The 18,942-nt window shown below is 34.8% G+C and overlaps 2 protein-coding genes across 5 annotated transcripts; one reads left to right on the top strand and one right to left on the bottom strand.

Moving 5' to 3' along the window:
* Positions 1-1,502: 1,502 nt before the first annotated feature.
* LOC107781490 (protein ANTAGONIST OF LIKE HETEROCHROMATIN PROTEIN 1-like) lies at positions 1,503-7,334 on the top strand. 4 transcript variants are annotated; one of them, XM_016602197.2, is made up of 5 exons: positions 1,503-1,790; positions 3,207-3,527; positions 3,630-5,349; positions 5,616-5,665; positions 6,302-6,666. In XM_016602197.2, exons 1-3 carry the CDS (start codon positions 1,625-1,627, stop codon positions 4,253-4,255), a joined length of 1,113 nt encoding a protein of 370 aa, XP_016457683.1. In that variant the 5' UTR covers positions 1,503-1,624; the 3' UTR covers positions 4,256-5,349; positions 5,616-5,665; positions 6,302-6,666. The 4 variants fall into 4 exon arrangements, with proteins under 4 accessions (XP_016457683.1, XP_075075245.1, XP_016457682.1 ...); XM_075219144.1 differs by having other exon boundaries at positions 1,504-1,790; positions 3,207-4,346; positions 4,995-5,349; XM_016602196.2 differs by lacking the exon at positions 6,302-6,666 and adding an exon at positions 7,199-7,334 and having other exon boundaries at positions 1,504-1,790; positions 3,207-5,349.
* Positions 5,655-15,637, bottom strand: LOC107781488 (sulfate transporter 3.1). Its single transcript, XM_016602194.2, has 12 exons — positions 15,122-15,637; positions 14,325-14,532; positions 13,925-14,096; positions 13,292-13,357; positions 12,595-12,708; positions 11,262-11,378; positions 8,241-8,367; positions 7,224-7,510; positions 6,920-7,110; positions 6,750-6,835; positions 6,531-6,607; positions 5,655-6,079 (listed from the first exon to the last, which is right to left on the bottom strand). Exons 1-12 carry the CDS (start codon positions 15,471-15,473, stop codon positions 5,888-5,890), a joined length of 1,989 nt encoding a protein of 662 aa, XP_016457680.2. The 5' UTR covers positions 15,474-15,637; the 3' UTR covers positions 5,655-5,887.
* Positions 15,638-18,942: the final 3,305 nt, after the last annotated feature.

The following is an 18,942-nucleotide window of genomic DNA, read 5'->3' as shown; positions in this document are numbered from 1 at the left end:
GATGGTTTGGGCACATTTAGAGGAGGAGCACTGATGCACCGGTGAGGAGGTGTGAGCGACTGGCTGTAGTGGGCACGCGGAGAGGTAGAGGGCGACCTAAGAAGTATTGGGGAGAGGTGATCAGACAAGACATGGCGCGACTTAGGATTACTGAGGACATGGCCCTTGACAGGGAAGTATGGAGGTCGAGCATTAAGGTTGTAGGTTAGGGGAAAGTTGTGAATATTTCTACAGCACAATAGAGTGAGACTAGCCAGTTAGGAGTTAGACTAAGAATGTTATTGGTCGTCTATTGATGCAGGGCTTTACCTGCTAGTTTTACTATACCAGCCATCTATTTCGTATTTCGTATTCTGTATTTCATATCTCTTATATTGCTGTTATTTTATTATGCATTTTTATGGTACTAATATATCGGCTCCTGTTGCTTTTTTGAGCCGAGGGTCTCCTGGAAACAAACTCTCTACCCTTTGAGGTAGGGGTAAGGTCTGCGTACATATTACCCTCCCCGGACCCCACTTGTGGGATTATACTGGGTCGTTGTTGTTGTTGTATTTGGGTTACTCCATTGGAATCCTGGATGTTTTTGTGCCATGGGACTACCGAATGGATAACTGGTTCTATACCCAATAATATTTACTTGTTCTTCATTTTGCGTTGAAGCTTGACACTCATGATTGAGATGATTGCCTCCACAAACGTCACAATTCTCATGTTGAGATGATGATTGAGTATTTACTTATCTACAAATTATCTACAATTTGCGTATATTATTTCTACTCAGTTATATACAACTACAATATAATACCACTTAAATACAATTTTTATACAATGTTGTTTAACTTTCATACAATAGTTAAATGAATAAAAGAAAAATAAATAAACAACAATCTATAATTTTTCTATAATTTCTGCAATATAATGTATGTCATGTCTTCTCCTTCGAGTTTTAATATGAAATTCAGCCAAAACCAAGTCTAATCTTCACCAAAACCCCTCAAAATTGAGATATAAACTCCAAACTATATTCCCAATTATTTTCAACAACACCCAATACAAACAAATAATGATTTTTGAAAACCCAAATTTGAATTCAAAGCTTCAAAGCTTTTTAATGGCTGTCAATGGTGGAATTGCTGCTCTCTTTTCCTTTGCTTTATATTACTGAAATTTAGGATTAAGAGATAGAGAGAAACGTAGAGAGAATTCTCAATTGTTTGCAACAACATCCAATCCAAACAAACAGCGTATGAAAATTCCTTTCTCTATAAAAATAAATTCCAATCAAACAACGTATGAAAATTCCAATCCAAACAAACAACATATGAAAATATACAGAGAATATTTAATTTCCTAATATTAACATACCTAAATAAGGAAGCTTAAAGCTATAATAATTTCTTATTTAATGAATTATCTATATTTTGTAAAAATAATATTAATATGACGGGTAATATGGAAACTATTCCTTTCTCACAATAAAAGGGCCCATTAGAAGTAACCCACCTCTTTTAGAGAACCTAAAAAAAATCAGTAACCTTGACCAACAACGAGGAAGAGATTTGCATTTTACCGGCTGGTGTCCCTTCGAAGCTTTCCCGGGTAATAGTTAACACATCGGTGGATGGCTCCATTAAAGAAATCGAAGAAGACGAAGAAAGATTCAAAGAAGTTTAAGAAAATCAAACACAAAAACAAGAAAAACATTAGCATTGTTCCTGTTGAGAACAAAGGAAGTAGTGAATGCGATTGGTGGGATAGTTTCTGGCACAAGAACTCACTAACCCCAGGTCCCTTTACTTCTCTCTGCATTTACCCAACTGTAATTTTTTGTTATTTTGCCATATTGTAGCTGAAATCGGCAAATTTACTTGTATTTGAAACCCATTTAGCTTCAAATACTGTTGAAAAATTCACTATAGCTGTGTTAAACTTTACTTAGAACTCGATCGGGGTGTTGGTAAATGTCAAGCTTGGAGCTTTAAGCCTAGTTCCTTTAAATTTGGTGCATTATTTTAACCCCTTTTATGTGAAATTCACAAAGCATAATAGGACCAAACCTGGAAGAGGGTTGCTGTAGGTTAAAGGGTAGTGTGCAATTACAAAACCCAGTACCTGCGCTGGTGGGTGTTAGTAGGTACTCAGCGGAGTAGTCGATGTTCACCCAAGCTGGCGCGGACACCACCACCACCACCAACCCAGTATAATCCCATAAAGGAGGGTAGTGTGTACGCAGTCCTGAGGTAGAAAAATTGTTTCCGATAGACCCTCGGCACAAGAAGATGAAAAACGACAATATAGTAATAACAACAACATAACCACGAAGATAGTACGAACGAGCTAAGAATCTAAAAGTATACCTGGAAAAGCAATATCAATAATCAGTGCAGTAACAAGGTCCTAGAAAATAGTACGAGCACAACATGTACCACTAGCATACTAAAGCATGACACTGACCGACTAGACTTACACACAAAACGAGTAGAAAACGCTCACTACCTACTAACCTACAACCCTAATGCTTTCCCTCCATACCTTCCTATCAAGGGCCATGTCCTCGGTGAGTGGCGCGGACACCAACGTCTTAAAAAAAGAGTAGTGTGTAAAATAGTATGATGATTCCTATAGTCGAGTCCAACTAGTTTGGAACTAAGACGTACTTGATTGATTTACTGCATTTTATCTCTGGATTCTTGAAGTATACTTGAAGTCAACCCTCTCACACTAGGAAGAAAAAACATTTTACTCATGAAGACTGTGTGTTGGAAAGGTACTCTTCTTCTTGGAGCTTTAGCGTAATTTATTCTACAATTCAAAATAGTAAAATCCCGAGCTGTTGATACATAGTTGACCCAGAACTTTTACATTGACATTTTTTGTGGCAGAAGCTGTTATAGTTAGGATATTTAAGCTAGTAATTCTTAGGTTTGTAATATGATTGTTATCATTGGTATGATATGAAGGTTTTCCCCACTAGATTGACCCTAATCTCCTCAAGAAGGCATGACTATGAAGTGTTTTTAATATCTTCCTAGATTGCCGTTGTCTTCATTTTGACGTTGTCCGCATGAAAATTTTATGTAACAATTATTCACGGTCCCTGTCTTACTCTGTTCTTTTTGCGTCATTTTGCAATTTGTTCTTTTTCTTTTTTAGTGTCTACAATGCAGGGATTAACTCACAACTATACCTATTATATTCTGTAGGTTGTGGTGTGCCTTGTGATGAAGAGGATGGTTTCAAGTACTTCTTCCGTGTTTCAAAGAAGACTTTTGATTACATATGTTCGCTTGTAAGGGAGGACCTTATCTCAAGACCTCCTTCAGGTTTGATAAACATTGAGGGAAGGCTTCTTAGCGTTGAGAAGCAAGTTGCAATTGCATTGAGAAGATTGGCTTCCGGTGAATCCCAAGTTTCAGTTGGAGCATCATTTGGTGTCGGGCAGTCCACTGTGTCTCAGGTTACCTGGAGATTCATTGAGGCGTTGGAAGAACGTGCAAAGCACCACCTTAAATGGCCAGAACCTAGTAAGATGGAGATAATCAAGTCTGAATTTGAACAATTATTTGGATTACCTAACTGTTGTGGAGCAATTGATGAAACCCACATCATAATGACTCTTCCTGCAGTTCAAACCTCAGATGATTGGTGTGATCATGAAAACAATTACAGCATGCTTTTGCAAGGTATCGTCGACAGCGAGATGCGTTTTCTAGATATTGTGACGGGATGGCCGGGGGGCATGACCACTTCGAGACTGTTAAAGTTCTGTGGATTTTACAAACTCTGTGAAAGTGGTGATCGTTTAAACGGAAATGTCAAAGTGGTTGAAGGAGAAGAACTTAGAGAATACATTATAGGAGGTTTTGGTTACCCTCTTCTTCCGTGGCTTATTACACCTTATGAAGGTGACAACCTATCAGATGCCATGTCGGATTTCAATGCATTGCATGAGACTGCAAGTTCAGTTGCGATGAAAGCTTTTGCGCTATTGAAGGGAGGTTGGAGAATCCTTAATAAGGTTATGTGGAGACCTGATAAACAGAAACTCCCTAGTATCATCCTCGTGTGTTGTTTACTTCATAATATCATCATTGATTGTGGAGACAGATTGCATCCTGATGTTGCGTTATCTGGTCATCATGACCCAGGATATGAGGGACAGAGCTGCAAGCAGATTGAATCAACAGGGAGATTAATGAGGGACAAATTAACTAAACACCTACAGGTTACCAAAAAAGAAGGCTCGATGTAGATGATCAGCTAACATTGAGTGGTGTAACCTAACTGCAGATATTGTTTAAATTTTTTAGAGATGAGACAAAGCAGTCCACGATCTTTTGCAAGTTACAGGTTTTGAGTGGAACCAAAAAGGAAAGAAACAGAGTAACTTGTAAGGATGAGTTGTGCGTTTTATGGCACTTGTTTAAAATCAAGAAGACTCGCTTGGTGCGTTTTGAAGAACCAATTATTGACGTGCTACCTTGGCACTTGTTTAAAATCAAGAAGACTCGCTTGGTGCGTTTTGAAGAACCAATTATTGACGTGCTACCTGAACCTGATATTTACTCTCCAAAAATTATTGGTACAGTAAATATCAGGCTCTGGTAACACATCCATACTTGGTTCTTGAAAATGAACCGAGCGAGTCTTCTTGAGTTTTTTGGATGAGTTTTCACTATTGTCATTCGAAACCCTCTTCCCACTACTAGTACCTGAAATTGTCTTTGATGAACGTGCCCCATCTGTTTGGACATCACTGGTCCTTCTTGCTCCCCCTGGCACAGATGGACGGAAATTAGGATTGGCACTGTAATTGACATAGCCAAATATCTCTCTCAACATTTTATGATGTAAAAGCCTTTTCTTTCTAAACAGCTTCTTACCACCATGGTCCTGTGAAAGAAAATAAATCGAGGACCTTAACTAGAGTGAAAAGCTTAGCTTTAACAAACTTACCAAGTAAAGATCTTCCCACAACTCATCCTTACAAGTTACTCTCTTGTTTTTTTCTTTCTGTTCCATTCGCAATCACTAACTTGCAGAAGATCGGTGAGCTGCTTTCTCTCATCTCTTAGCAAGATCCTAAATGTTGAAGATATTCTCACTCTCAAAAAGTTGCATTGGCATTGGGGATTCTACTTGGTGATTTCTTGCTACTATTAGCAGAGCATCTCTTCCCCTAGGAAAAAGAGGGCCTCTTCAAAAAGCTTTGTTTCAGGCCATGTTGAAGATAAAAACGGAGTTCAGGTGCAAAATCTTTCTGTATGTAGAAGAGGGTACTTCATGGTCCTGGAGTATATGTGATGACTTACGATTCATACCTAAACTGTTTAACATGTCATTTAGGTAAACTCTCTCTACATTATTCTAATCATCACTTGTTTTCTTTTTCGTTGTGACATTTTAGCCTGTCCTAGATCATCTTTATTAAAGTGGTACTTGAATCAACTGTCAGTAATAACTCGTTAGTATGGTGAAGGGGCTAAATGCTTAATCTTTAACGGACTACTGCATGTTTTTCTGGAAAAGGTTAAAGGGATAGAGGGAAAGAAAAGGTCTTCCCGAAATAATTATTGTCAACAGTATGTACCTCAATGTACTTCTATTTGCAGGTAAACAAAATTTTCTGGCGAACTTGAGATGAGAAGCAATTAGTACACAGGTAACATTCATTCTTTTATTAATTAGAGTACATTAATTTTACAAAAGGTGGAGAGAAATAAAGCCACTTTCGGGTTTTTCCAAGGAATAGTACTGCAGTAGAATCTGGCTTCTTTAAGCCAATATGTTATGCTGCATCTTTACAAATTAGATGCACACATGAACCACTACAACACTGTTCAATAATACTACTAATAAAATAGACCAATCAATTAATTTCAAGTCAAACGTTGTTGCTCCATTTTTGGGATGCCTCATCTGTTGTAGATTTTGGTTTGCAGGAATGAAGCATGAAATTGCATGCTCCCACAGCTTCCCCTACTGTTAGAAAGATCCATTCTTGTCCTAATGTCTCAATAAATTTGGACTTGTTCAACTTTTTCATCACCTCTGCTCCTGGATTTGCCAACACAAGCTGCATTGCCACAAAAAAAAAAAAAAAAAAAAACCACCATATGTTACACAAGTTTAACTTCTATACACTGACTGGCCATAAAAAGCAGGATTAGTAATCTGAAAAATAAGGCAAGTTACCTGCTATAATAAGTTATAAAACACTGATCGTTGGAATTTTTTTTACAGTACTTTTAGTGTATGTAATTTAAATCCTATCTTATAGATGTACTTTATGGTGCAGTCTGTCTTTATAACTTGGAATGACAACAACAATAACATACCCAGCATAATTTGGGGAGGGTAATATGTACGCAGACCTTATCCCTACCTTGCCTGTAAAGGTAGAGAGGCTATTTTTTGGATACCCTCGGCCCAAGGACAAAATGAAAAGGAGCAGTATCAACTAGCAGTAACATCAGTGATATAGTGAAATTGTTTCGAAGAAAGAAATTGGAAAACAAGAGCCCAACCTTGTAATCTCTTCTATCAAGATTTTTCTTGACTTCTTCAAGCATGCTAATTCCACTTGTATCGATATTTCCCACAGCTGCCAATCAAAGAATTTTAGCTGTCAATGCTCAAACTCAGTCTTATATGTTCTTGTGCTACGTTTAAATGTTTTTATTGTTATTTTCAAAAAATAAACTGAGTGATGAAAGAAATTATAGAGACTGCATAAATTAACTAACCTCCCATATCAAGTATAACATACTGCAATGTTGTTTCTCCTGAAGATTTTAACTTGTCTTCCTCTTCGTCAATCCACCTTGAGATCCTATAACAAGAATTGAGTTAACCATAATTAGTCGAGGTGTCTGCAAACTGATATAGACACTACAGTTATCAAAATACTAATTACCGTTCTCTTAAATAGCTAGAATTAGCGAAGTAAATAGGGGCTCCAATGTCAAGAATGAGAACGCCTGGAACGTTGTTTGTATTTGGGTAATGCTCAACATTTCTGTATATCATAGAATCTGGGATATTACCAAGTACTAACGTCCTTGGCCTTGCTATAAAAAGTAACACCCTTAGCAACGATAATCCTACCTGCATTTCCATTAAACAACATTTTTATAAGTCAAACCATATAATTATCGGTCAAATTTGATACTGTAATTTTTTTTTACACTGTTAGTGCATAGAACATAAGGGATACTTACGGCTAAGACTAAGCCAATCTCAATGTTGGCAAAGACAACGCCAATGTAAGCACTGATGCAGACCAAGAAGTCGAATTTGTCGACATGCCAGAGATGAATGGCTGCATTATAATCAATGAGGCCGAGCATGGCGGAGATGATAATGGAGGACAGGACGACGAGGGGAGTGAAGTGGAACAATGGCGTTAGCAACAACAATGTCACCATCACTGCCAACGCCATGACAATGTTTGATACTGCAGTTTTGCATCCTGCGTTAAAGTTCACTGCTGATCGCGAGAATGGCCCTGCAGTATAAATAATTTTTACACTATCAGTATATTTTTACTTCTTATTATAGGTTAACTGTCTTATTTTTCAAGTTTCTAATGCCACATATTGTGGACAGTTGTATGTAATTATTTTTTAGGTAATGTAGTAGTGTTAGTCTTTTCGAAAACACTGACCTATTCACATTTGCTCTTTTAAAACTTATTTGACTAAACTACTCCATAAATTTACGTTTAATGTAATGTTAATTTGCTAAAAACTTGAAATGTCCTTATTGTCAATTCCTCATTCTTTCTTATTTTCATTTTTTTTTTATCGACAAGGAATTATCAATAACATAATACCCCTTTATTTACACATAATACGACTCAAACTCGTTACACTTTGTTGAAAATATATGCATTTCATCAACCTAGCCAACCCCACTCTTTTCTTACCTTCCACCCCTCCATTTTTTAGTATTTTCCTTCCCATATAATATAGTATAATTACGTTTCCTCTTTTCCAGTCTCTATCCCATTAATTTTAAGCTTTTCTTTCTCTCTTTCTCTCTTTTTTTTTTTTGCTTTTTCTTTTTCTTCTTTTATTGTTAGTAGGTATGCGGAGACATACAATCACGTGGTATGGGCCCAAATGGGAAATGAGAGTAATCCACATCAACTTTCGGCCCATAAAGGAAATAAAAGAGAAAAGAGAAATAATAACCAAGTCAAATATGATATACTATAGTAGTATGTAGGAACGTACCAGTAGTGAGGTAGCAGGAGGTGCAGGAGCCAACAATATTCATCATTCCAAAAGCAATCATCTCTTTGTTTCCATCTATATGGTAATTCTTGAACATTGCAAAACTTCTCCCTACTGCTATTCCTTCCTGTCCATATCAATAAATTAAGGATTTAATTTTAGTGCAGTGTGTTATAGAGAGTTTCAAATCCACTAAAAAAATTCTTTGCCACATAATGCAATTATAAGTATACGAAATACACTTATTGTCTATAATCTTGTAAGTTTACAGTGTCATTGAAAGTTGCCTTCAAAGTTCATACACAATTTTATAGAATTTTGATTCATACATGTGACAAGGAGTTATGTACACTGATATTGTATAAAATGTTATACTATCATTGCAATTTTACTAATCTATATATCTATAAAAGAGGGGATAGAAGAGATGACTTGGCACTTCTCTAAAGCCAAGAATCATATTTATTTATTTTCTCAAATTTTTGGGGCCTTTTCATACTTTCTCAATTTTTACTTTATTTATTTTGCTTTAAAAAGCCCAAAAGTCGTGTCTCTTCATGTCAATTAATAAAAGAAACTGTCAAATGAATGGATGTTACCGTTTCAGCCATCCATATTCCTCATTTATGGAGCCTCGCAATCACTGCAGTTTATAAATAACAAATATAGTTGTGCAACAATTCAAAATGTGTAAAAAGAAATTGTCTTTTACTAAAGGTTACACATCACGTCAGATCGATATACACATGCTTCCAACAATGGCTTCTCAGCCAAGTTTATTCCCTTATCCTCAGTCTACTCATATTACTTCTCCACTTCTCCTTTCCATTAAAAGATGTACGTTGGCTTGATTCCCAAAAGGAGAAACAAAGCAACTACTTTAGTGCTGGAAGAAACAGAAACTCATTGAGATGGGAAGAATTTCAAAGTGGTGCTTTTGAAGAATGGAAATAACGTAACGCCCAGCAGAGCATGAACGTAAAGAATATGGTTTGGAAAATGAGCTTTCACATTCCTACTTTAAATGGTTGCATGAAAATAAAGTTTTCAAATTTTCTCTTAATATGGTTCTTCTTTTTGGCTTCTTTCTTTCCATCTAAATTTCTCGGATATGGACTTACTCTATCTTTTTAAGGGACTCTTTAATCTTTGATCTCTACAAAAGTTCAGTTTTTCAAAGCACACTCATAATTATATTACATAATGATTCTTACGTTATTTATATTTATATATTCTTGTAAGGGAATGACACTAATATCTGTAGTGAGTATTTTTATATATAATATGATTTTCTTGAAAATGAAGTTAATTTCAGTGAGCAATTCTGCTTTATTGCAGTTGTATTTTGAAACGTATAATAAATGCATACAACTTACTTGTGTATTACTATATAATTATGAAGGTTTTGTGCTTCGTATGCCTCATTACAAAGTAAAAATGAGGTTATAGTATTTAAAAAAAAGAGTTCATTCAGAGATATGCAGTGATACGAACATTTGTATACTTTATTTCTTTTTTATTTCTTTTCCATATCAATTTTCTATATATGTATGTTTTCTTCTGTCCAAAAGGAAGAGTGAAATGATTGTAATAATGACAATAGGTGGCAATTAAAATTGCCCCAAAAATTTTTGCTGAATATATTCGAAAATGAAATGATTGCATTTATGATTGTTCGGAGGAGCTATTTCAGGAAAAAAGAGAATCTATTATTGTTTCGCAGAAAATTAAGAGGAAGCAAAAGAGGAATTGACTTGATTATTTTACAAAAAGTAACATTTTCAAAAGTTCTAGATGAAGTAGTGGTTAGTGGGTGAAAATGTAGAAAAGAACAAAAAGAGGGAAGAAATGAACAAGAAAGGAAGGAAGAGAGAACAAGGAAATAAAGAACAATGGAGAAACCTTTCGCAAAATAATATTCGACTCTCTAATTAAGGATTTAAACAATACATATATCAAATGAGTAGAAGAAAAATTATTTCGCCAAGATATATTTATCTAGATAAATATATATGTATATTAAACAACAAAGTAAACTAACCATTGTACAATTTAAATAATTAACCGCAGTTCTAAAAAGTAAAATATTATAAACTAAGAAAAAATATTTGAAAAACATCTGCGTCGTGCACACACACGTGTGTGTATATATATAAAATCAACCTTGAGGATGATTCTTTGTAATTTTTGCTCTAGGGGTTACCTCAAGAGTAGACCATGACTTCCTAAATTATATTTATCTATTTTTGGTTGTTTATTTGATCAGATTGAATTTAGTTTTATTATAAAATCACAAAATTTATTATAGTTCTTTTATATAATCGCGCGAAGCGCGGCCAAATTCTCTAGTGATTTATATATCGTCGCCAAAGAAGTCCCAATAAGCATCCAATTATGATATAGTTACAAATTAATGACTTTCTCCGTTCAATTTTATTAGTTGTCCACTTTTAACGTTGTACTTTCTTTAAGAAAAAAATAATTAAAATATGTGTTCTACTATTTTACCTATAATAATTATAGCATTTCAAAAAATCTGGAAAAATAATTTGGGGAATGAGCAGTTAATGATATGAAAAGTAAAGAGCAACCCAGTGCACTAAATTCTCGTATGCGCGGGGTCCGGGTAAGGCCCGGAACACAAGGGTCTATCGTACCAACTTTACCCTACATTTCTGCAAGAAGCTATTTTCGCGGCTCGAACCCGTGACCTCCTAATCACATTGAAAAAAAAGATTGTCTTTCTCTTTCTTTGCTAAACGGACAAGTAAAAATGAAATTATACTTTATAGTGGATAAGTAAAAATGAAGGGACGAAGAAATAAATATAAGTTCTGTACTCTAATATTGTATTCAAAGCGGTGAACATTATCAAGATCCGTCCATGCACACATGTTTTGTATGCTTGTTCTTGAAATTGTAAAAAAAAAGAACATTAGCTAGAGAAAAGTAATGCAAGTAGCAGGAATTGCAGCAGAAAGAGGACAAAGGTTGAGATTGGAAAGCAGATCGAGTGCTTACAGCAAGAGAAATGACACCCGTGACTATTCCTGTTTTGATAGCAGTTGTCATATAGGCCGACCCAAATGACAGATCCATTATTGACGGAGGATTTAACCCTTTCTTCAGCTCCCCTATCTGTTCCAATTTTTCATTCACATAATTATAAGAATCCAATGATTGATGGATAATATAAAGCATCCACAATTATCACAACAATCTCTCCTAAGATACAACCATCTTCTGCATACGACTTTACTTATGTGTACTAAAGGGCAATCCGGTGCACAAAGTAATCACGCGTTCTCGCAAGGTTCGGGAAAGGGCCGCATCTTAATGGGTTATTGATGCAGACAATCTACTCTGATATAAATATTAATGAATGATTTTATAATTCGAACCCGTGATCTATAGGTCATACGCGCACTGACAGTGTAAGAAAAATTATGCGCTAAACTTAGCTTGTTGAGTATGCATGTGACATGCTTTATGTTTTGAGGTTACAAATCTAAGTTGTTATGGATAGTTGCCTATAGTTATTTTTGTAGTAATTAAATGCGGTGAAAATTCTTTTATACTGTGTAGGTCTAAACTATTCACAAAAGTCTTGTTATGCTAAAGTTCTCATAGCACTACTACTTTTTTTTCCGTGACCGACAAAGTACGTATAACACAAATAAAAACTTTTTTTCATTTCACCTTCGTTGTCTTGTTTGTCTTTAAGTGTCAACTTGACCCAAATTTTATTAAGACAAATGAAGCTATCAATCAAAAGTGTCTCTTTAAAATTCACCAATAAGGAATATGAACAGCTAATAAACGTAGAATATCATGGATAACCAATTTTGGCACTAGTAGGTTGTTTGTCCCTGTCTGGTGACGTTGTTATTTGTTCCATACTTTTTATTGATGGTGCTGATATATTCTTTTTTCGTCTTCTTGAGCCGAGTGTCTTTCGGAATAGCCTCTCTACCTCATAGCGGTAGGGTAAAGTCTGCGTACACACTATACTCCCCAGACCTTATTAGTGAGATTTTACTGGACCGTTATTGTTGCCGTTGTTTGCCCAAACAAACATCTAGGGTACTTAAACCGCAAGTTACTAGATAGGAGTATATAGTATGTCTAAAAAGAGAATTCAATGGGTAGAAATATGAGATTGTTGGAGCTAGGTAGGATTTATGTTCTTATACTGTAGTAAACTAGTAGGAGTAATTCAGAAGTTGAATGAAGTCCTTGAATTTAAGAGCTTAAGCTAACACGCGAATTTAACTTCTATATTAGTAAGATGAAAAATAAGACAGTTTACTTGCTATAATAGATTAAATTTACTATTAATGAATTTTTTTCTTACCACTGCAACACCGTGTTTTTCAGCGTGGGTGAGATAAACAAGAATAGTTCCCAATATGACGGACGTCAATGGCGCCATTGCTGAAATCCAAAACAGCTTCGGTCTCTTTTGGCTCTGCATGCATGCATATATTAGCAACTTTTTTAAACTACACTCTCTCTATTCTTTCTATAAAAGTTGTAGAATACTACTAGTAGTTTTCTATTAACAAAATATAAAAGTTAATTTTCTTTTCTCACGAGAAAAATATATAAATTTTCCCTCTGACGAGCAGAAATGGAGCTAGCTTATTCTCGTAGGATGGGCCGGACCCAATCACTTTTACTTAAATATTATATTTATATTAGAATTTTTTTAAATAAGTATAAATATCTAATTACGAACTCAGTAATAATATCGATTATGTGATAAATCCATAATTCATAAACTTTAAATAGAAGACATTGCTTTAATTTGTTGGCATTTTCGGAGTGGGGTAGGTTAAATCGAGGAGCAAAGTCAATATCAGTCCATAATAATTTCGAAAGAGTAAGAAATTAACAAAAGTTGAGGTTAGGTATGAAATTATTTGAGGAAAGATAGGAAAGCTTAATTGAGCATTATAAGTCTAAAGGGTATCCACTTTTGATAGTAGACTGCTTTTGACTTGTGGATACTATTCGCATTTCAAAAGGTCAAAGTCAGTGTGTATACTTACAAAAAATTTTGCCATCATCAGGTAGAAAAGGAAACAAAATCCTAGCACCGCACTTTCCCATCGCCACTGCAGTTATTTTAACCAATTAACCATCATTAGAGTATATTTAAAGAAAGTAACAAATATAAGTACTCGGAGTAATAAACAAACAAATAAATCAAAAGGGATAAAAGTGTGTAACTAAATCCAAAAATTTTACTCTTCAATAATAACTTTAGTTCAACTCAATCTCATGATTTGTACACTATACAAGTTTTTTCCACGGGCTAAAAAGGGGTGGAGAAAACGAAACGAACCAAAAAAGTAAAATGTAAAAAAATAAAATAATAATAAAGTTTAGCATCAGAAAGTTACTATTACAAACAAAAAAAACATTTCTCTTCAAACTTTAACCGAAAAAGGAACAAATTAAGAATCAATCAGTAACTGAAAAATATTTACCATCTATTCTGTCGAAAAGAATGGGAGCTTTCACTAGATTTAAATTTATTTATACTATATGTATAGTTTTACTAGCTATAACAGGTTACTTAAGGTGTTACTATAATTTATGTAGGTTAACAAAGCATACTTGTTACAGAATATTATTTAATAGATTTTCAAGTAACTTGATAGAGTAAAAAAAAAAATTACCTGGTGAATTTGGGTAAAGACAGAACGCAAGACAGAGACAACATCTGTAGCATGTGTAAAATGTTCAAGACCAAGTATTCCCTTTAGCTGCTGTAGTATCACCACTGTAGCTGCTCCTCCCATAAATCCTACTATGGTTGCATGTGATAGAAAATCCACAATAAATCCCAGCCTACAAAATTAATTAACCATAAATTAATTAAGCTCAAACTGAGACAGCCCGGTGTAAAAGCCATTCCGCGTTCATGCCGGATTCGGGAAAAGGCCGCATTCCAAGGAGTGTGACGTAGACAGCTTACCCTAAAGTAATGCACTGCTGCTTGCTTCTTCGGCTCAAACTATTTTAGTATAAGCGATATTGTAAACTAAGAACGTACTAACAAGAAATAGAGACAATGACCTGAAAAATCCAAGAGCTAATTCAAATAGTCCAGCGAAGAATGTGGCAGTAAACGCAAGATGAAGATACAGTGCTGGATTCTCAGTTGCATTTACTTCATTTCCTATCATAGAAGCCATTAGAAGCGATCCAACAGCAACTGTGCCCACTGCCAAATCTCTTGAACTGCCCATTATTGCATAAACTAAAGGTGGAACAAAGCTTGAATCTGCAAAACACAAAAATAGCGAATCCAGGATTTAAATTAGATGAATTCAACCTTTAGATTCTTATTATTAAACATATTTCATTTTTGAAATTTTACGTTCAAACTTCAATATCTTTTTAAATTTTAGTGTTTTTCACTTTAGTTAACGGTGCAGTTGCTTGAGCTGAGGGTCTACGGGAAACAACCTCACTACCTTCAAGCTAGAGGTAAGGTCACGCCACCTTCCCCAGACCCCACTTGCAGGACTATATTGGGTTTCTTGTTGTTGTTAACGGTGCAGTTGCTTGAGCCAAAAGTCTATGGGAAACAACCTCACTACCTTCAAGCTAAGGGTAAGGTCTACGTATATGCTACCCTCCCCAGACCCCACTTGTGAACTATACTTGGTTTCTTGTTGTTGTTAACGGTGCAGTTGAACCCGTTAACTATATATATGCAACATCGGCTACTGCAAAAACTACTAAAGATATGAGTTGCTGTGTTTAAGGTTTTGAACTGTGTATATACACATCATTTGTTTTAGATGAAATGATCGCATGTACACTTCAACATGATATGAGAGTTGACTGAATAAATTATCAAGACTTACATAGTCCAAGAATAGGTGGCAAGTTGGCAAGTTTTGCATAGCTTATTCCCTGAGGAATAGCAAGACTAGCTATGGTAATTCCAGCAATAAGATCAGATTTGAAGAACCCAAAATTGTAACGAGAACCCCATTCAAAAATTGGGAAGAAATACTGAAGACCAAGTATGAATTTTCGAAGGGGTGTTTGGTTCTTGAATTGCCTAAGGGGATCATCTGGAAATAAAGTTTCCTTCACTGTATTCTTTAGTGACTTGAAAAAAGGTTGTGGTGGTGGGATTTCCACTCTATGTATGCCTGTCCCTGCGCTTTCTCCATTCATTATTGATGGGTACTCATAATCTGCATTACCCATTCTGATAATATATAGTCTACTTTTATTTGTAGGATAGTATTTTTTTCTACTCAAAATCAAGAATCTGACGCAGAGATTATATATCCTGTGGATAAAGACTTCTGAAAACTCTGAAGGTAAAGCTTTGAAAGAAGGAATATTGGTTGGGCTGGCTTGGACTGAAGGTGGGGTGCTTTATATAGGAGTATGTAGAAGGAGTGTTCGACACTTTTTTGAGTGCGGTGGAGGGGTAACGGGGACCAATTACATTCTTGATTGATTTCTATCATTATCTATCTTTATATAAATTAAAAAGTTATAGTATATAGTTGCTTCTGCTATCATTATAGTTTTACATGTGAAAGTATGTTAATATTTATTCCTATCATAGATTAATCCTTATTGTAGGAACTTGTAATTTTTGTATGTGTTAGAGTTCTTGGGATTAATGGTATACAAACTTTTCACGTCATTAAGTTGTTGACCTACAATAACATAACGAGTTCGATCTGGGCAAGGGCATCTCGATATACAAAGTATTTTGTGTTCACGTATGGTTTGGGAACATGCCGCATCTACAAGGAGTGTAATGTAGATAAATTACCCTAACACAAGTATTAGGACTGCTTCTACGGTTCGAACTCAAGACCGTAGGGCACATGGAAATAATTTTGTTGTTGCTCCGAGGCTTTCCTTTTGGTATCCTGACAAATTTTTACCTACTATTTCCCATGAAATTTAATTAATAGCGTAAAATATTCTCTAGATTGTTAATGTATTTAACATATGATCCTAACCTTAGAAGTGATCTGGTATAAATAAATTATACTACATTATAGTGCATACTCATAATTGAACTCTTTTTCTATTTAAAATTAACTACCACAAAGTCGGTGTTCAAACTTTACCAGCTGTTTTTTCCCTCGTCTCCCTCTTTAACACCAGGAAGCAAAGTGCTGATAGACCACGCATTTTTAAAAAAAAATATTTAATGATGTGGGCTTTAGCTATAAGCTTGAATTCTAATATACTCTCAGCTTGACATTTGGTTATTACATCATTGGCTGGGTTTTTTTTTTTTTTTTTTTTTTTATTATTGTAGATATTTTTTCCTTTTAACGGACCATGATCATATATTTCAGTTCAGCGTGTTTATGATGTTGGGCAGGATCTTTTTACATAATTAATCAGGTGATACATTTAATTGAACCTGTACCTGACTAAATAAAAGATTCTTTTTTAAATTCCGGATTCAATAGCACCATTTTGTTTTCAGCACATGGTGATATTTCTGGAAAAGAGGGCAGCCACGGACTCTAAGTTTGACTCCAAGAATTCAAACTACAAAAAGTTCCACCTTTAGCATAGTTTGTGGGATCAAGTGTTGTTCCTATTAATTAAGATCCTAATCGAGTTTAACTTTTATACACGGCCAGGATAAAAGTATTTTAGTATTATCATTTATCATGTTATTTGAAAAGTAATTATAGGTAATAATTTATAATAAGTAAAATTTGTAATATAAAAAATAAATGTAAATAACTTTCTATAACACTATTACTAAATAGTGTAGTGAGATGGATAAGATCCAACTTAATTCTTAACTAAAATTTTTAGATCCTGAGTCCTTGGAATAGGTAAACTCTTGGTTGGGAATGTGCTTCCTTCTTTAATTGATTCCTATGTGATGCGAGTCCAAATTAGCAGGACCAATGTGTTTCTTATACTTGATGGTTAGACAAAAGAAAAACAACCTAATTCTATGTATATAGTAGGTTAAATTACACTAATAACAAAAGAAAAAAAAATATCTATGTGTAGTTTAATGCCCCTAAAGACTAAGAACAAACGAGCCTAATCCTGATTACGCACCAACTAATCACGACAGATCAAACTACCACTAGCTATCTATACGAAAAAGGCAAAGTTGGGTAACTCAATAAGTATCTAGTTCAAAGCGACCAATAGTAACTAGTAAGATGGAAATTCCTTAAATAGTTAGTTTGTAAACCACGCCAATTGTTGCACACGGGTCAATTAATTTTAGGGAAATGAAAGAGAAAAAGATAATAGTGACTAACGTAGAAAATATCGATCATATCCACTTGTATTACCAAAATCAATTCAAAATTCTTTTCGTAGAACTTATAGTTGTGATTGCCAATTTCTCCATTGACCTCACCGTTATATATACCAACACGTTTTCATGCAAATACCTGCAATGCACATAACATGAATCATTGCCAGCATGTAGCGGTGGAGCCGAAATTTTAACTAAGAGAATCAAAATATAAATAAACACACAAGAAAATTAAGGGGAATCAACGTATAGTATATACATATAAAATTAAGAATTTAACATATTTATACGGTATAATTTTCCAATGAAGGAGTATCAATTGACTCCCCTTGCTAATGAGTGGCTCCGCCACTGCCACTGCCACCGTGATACGTTATAAACCATGACTTTCTGTAAATGGTACAGGGGGTTGATAATCCCAACATACAATTTTTCAACAATCATGTCATAGTAAATTAAACCACACGTCTGGCTCTAATATTGTTCCAAGTAATAAGTAGGGATGGCAATGAGCGGTGCCGGTGCCGGGGCGAGGTAGTGTAGGTTTAAACACATGCGGAACGGCGCGAATTTAAACATATGCGGTTGCGGGACGGGGCGGGTCAAAAGAAAAAAATTTAAAATTTATGCGGGTGCGGTGCAGGTTTAAAAACTTCATCAAAGAAGGAAACTTAATTTTTTTAACTTTCTGAAAATGAAATTGACTCCACATGATATATTGAAACAAAATAAAGTTTCATATCGTTTGAACTTTAATTTTGAACCTAGTACTTGCACGTCAAGTTTTTATTCCTTTATGACAAGTTTTGATAATGTTACTATTAATCAATTATAAATCTATTTTATTAATCAAAGTGTTATCATGTATTTTGCTCAAAGACAAGAGTTGTGACTACTGATTAACAAAAAGAAAAATATCTATTAATTTATCTTGGCATAAATTTTTTGTATTTCTAACAAAAGCTTGAATAGGATAAATTAACGTAAATATTTTTATCAAATATAAAAAGTTAAAAAAAAAGAGGTATTATGATATCAAAGATTTTTGTTAAGTACTTCTATTGCATATGTGCAAGATTTAATTCTCTTAAGTATGTTATCTTCTTCTTTCCATAATTGAGTCTTTCGTAATCTTTAGAATTAAAAATATTTACGAGTACATATAGTAAAGTATAAAAACAAAATTCAGCTAAAAGATTAAAAACAATAATTAAAACTAACAAATTGAAAAAAAAAATAGCTTCTTATGCGGAGCGGTTAGACACACGTGTGGATGCGAGGCTGGTGAATGCGGGTGCAATGGCTATGCAGGTGGGGACGAGGTAGGGCGGATTGAAATTTTGTGGGTTAAGAGAAAATCCGACCCACACCGCTGACCATCCCTACAAGTAAGGCTTTTGCCTTAAGACC

Source organism: Nicotiana tabacum, chromosome 8, assembly GCF_000715075.1.
Source record: "Nicotiana tabacum cultivar K326 chromosome 8, ASM71507v2, whole genome shotgun sequence".
NCBI lineage: Eukaryota > Viridiplantae > Streptophyta > Magnoliopsida > Solanales > Solanaceae > Nicotiana > Nicotiana tabacum.
The sequence above is the reverse complement of the archived record's forward strand: the minus strand, read 5'-3'. Positions and strand labels throughout refer to the sequence as shown.

Excerpts from the sequence above, each read along its gene's own strand:
- LOC107781490 (XM_016602196.2), top strand. The coding sequence starts at position 1,625 with ATGGCTCCATTAAAGAAATCGAAGAAGACGAAGAAAGATTCAAAGAAG. Across the intron at positions 1,791-3,206 it reads CAAGAACTCACTAACCCCAG|GTTGTGGTGTGCCTTGTGAT; the intron begins GTCCCTTTACTT and ends TATATTCTGTAG.
- LOC107781488 (XM_016602194.2), bottom strand. The coding sequence starts at position 15,473 with ATGGGTAATGCAGATTATGAGTACCCATCAATAATGAATGGAGAAAGC. Across the intron at positions 14,533-15,121 it reads GCCACCTATTCTTGGACTAT|ATTCAAGCTTTGTTCCACCT; the intron begins GTAAGTCTTGAT and ends TGTGTTTTGCAG. Across the intron at positions 7,111-7,223 it reads AGATTGGCTTAGTCTTAGCC|GTAGGATTATCGTTGCTAAG; the intron begins GTAAGTATCCCT and ends ATGGAAATGCAG.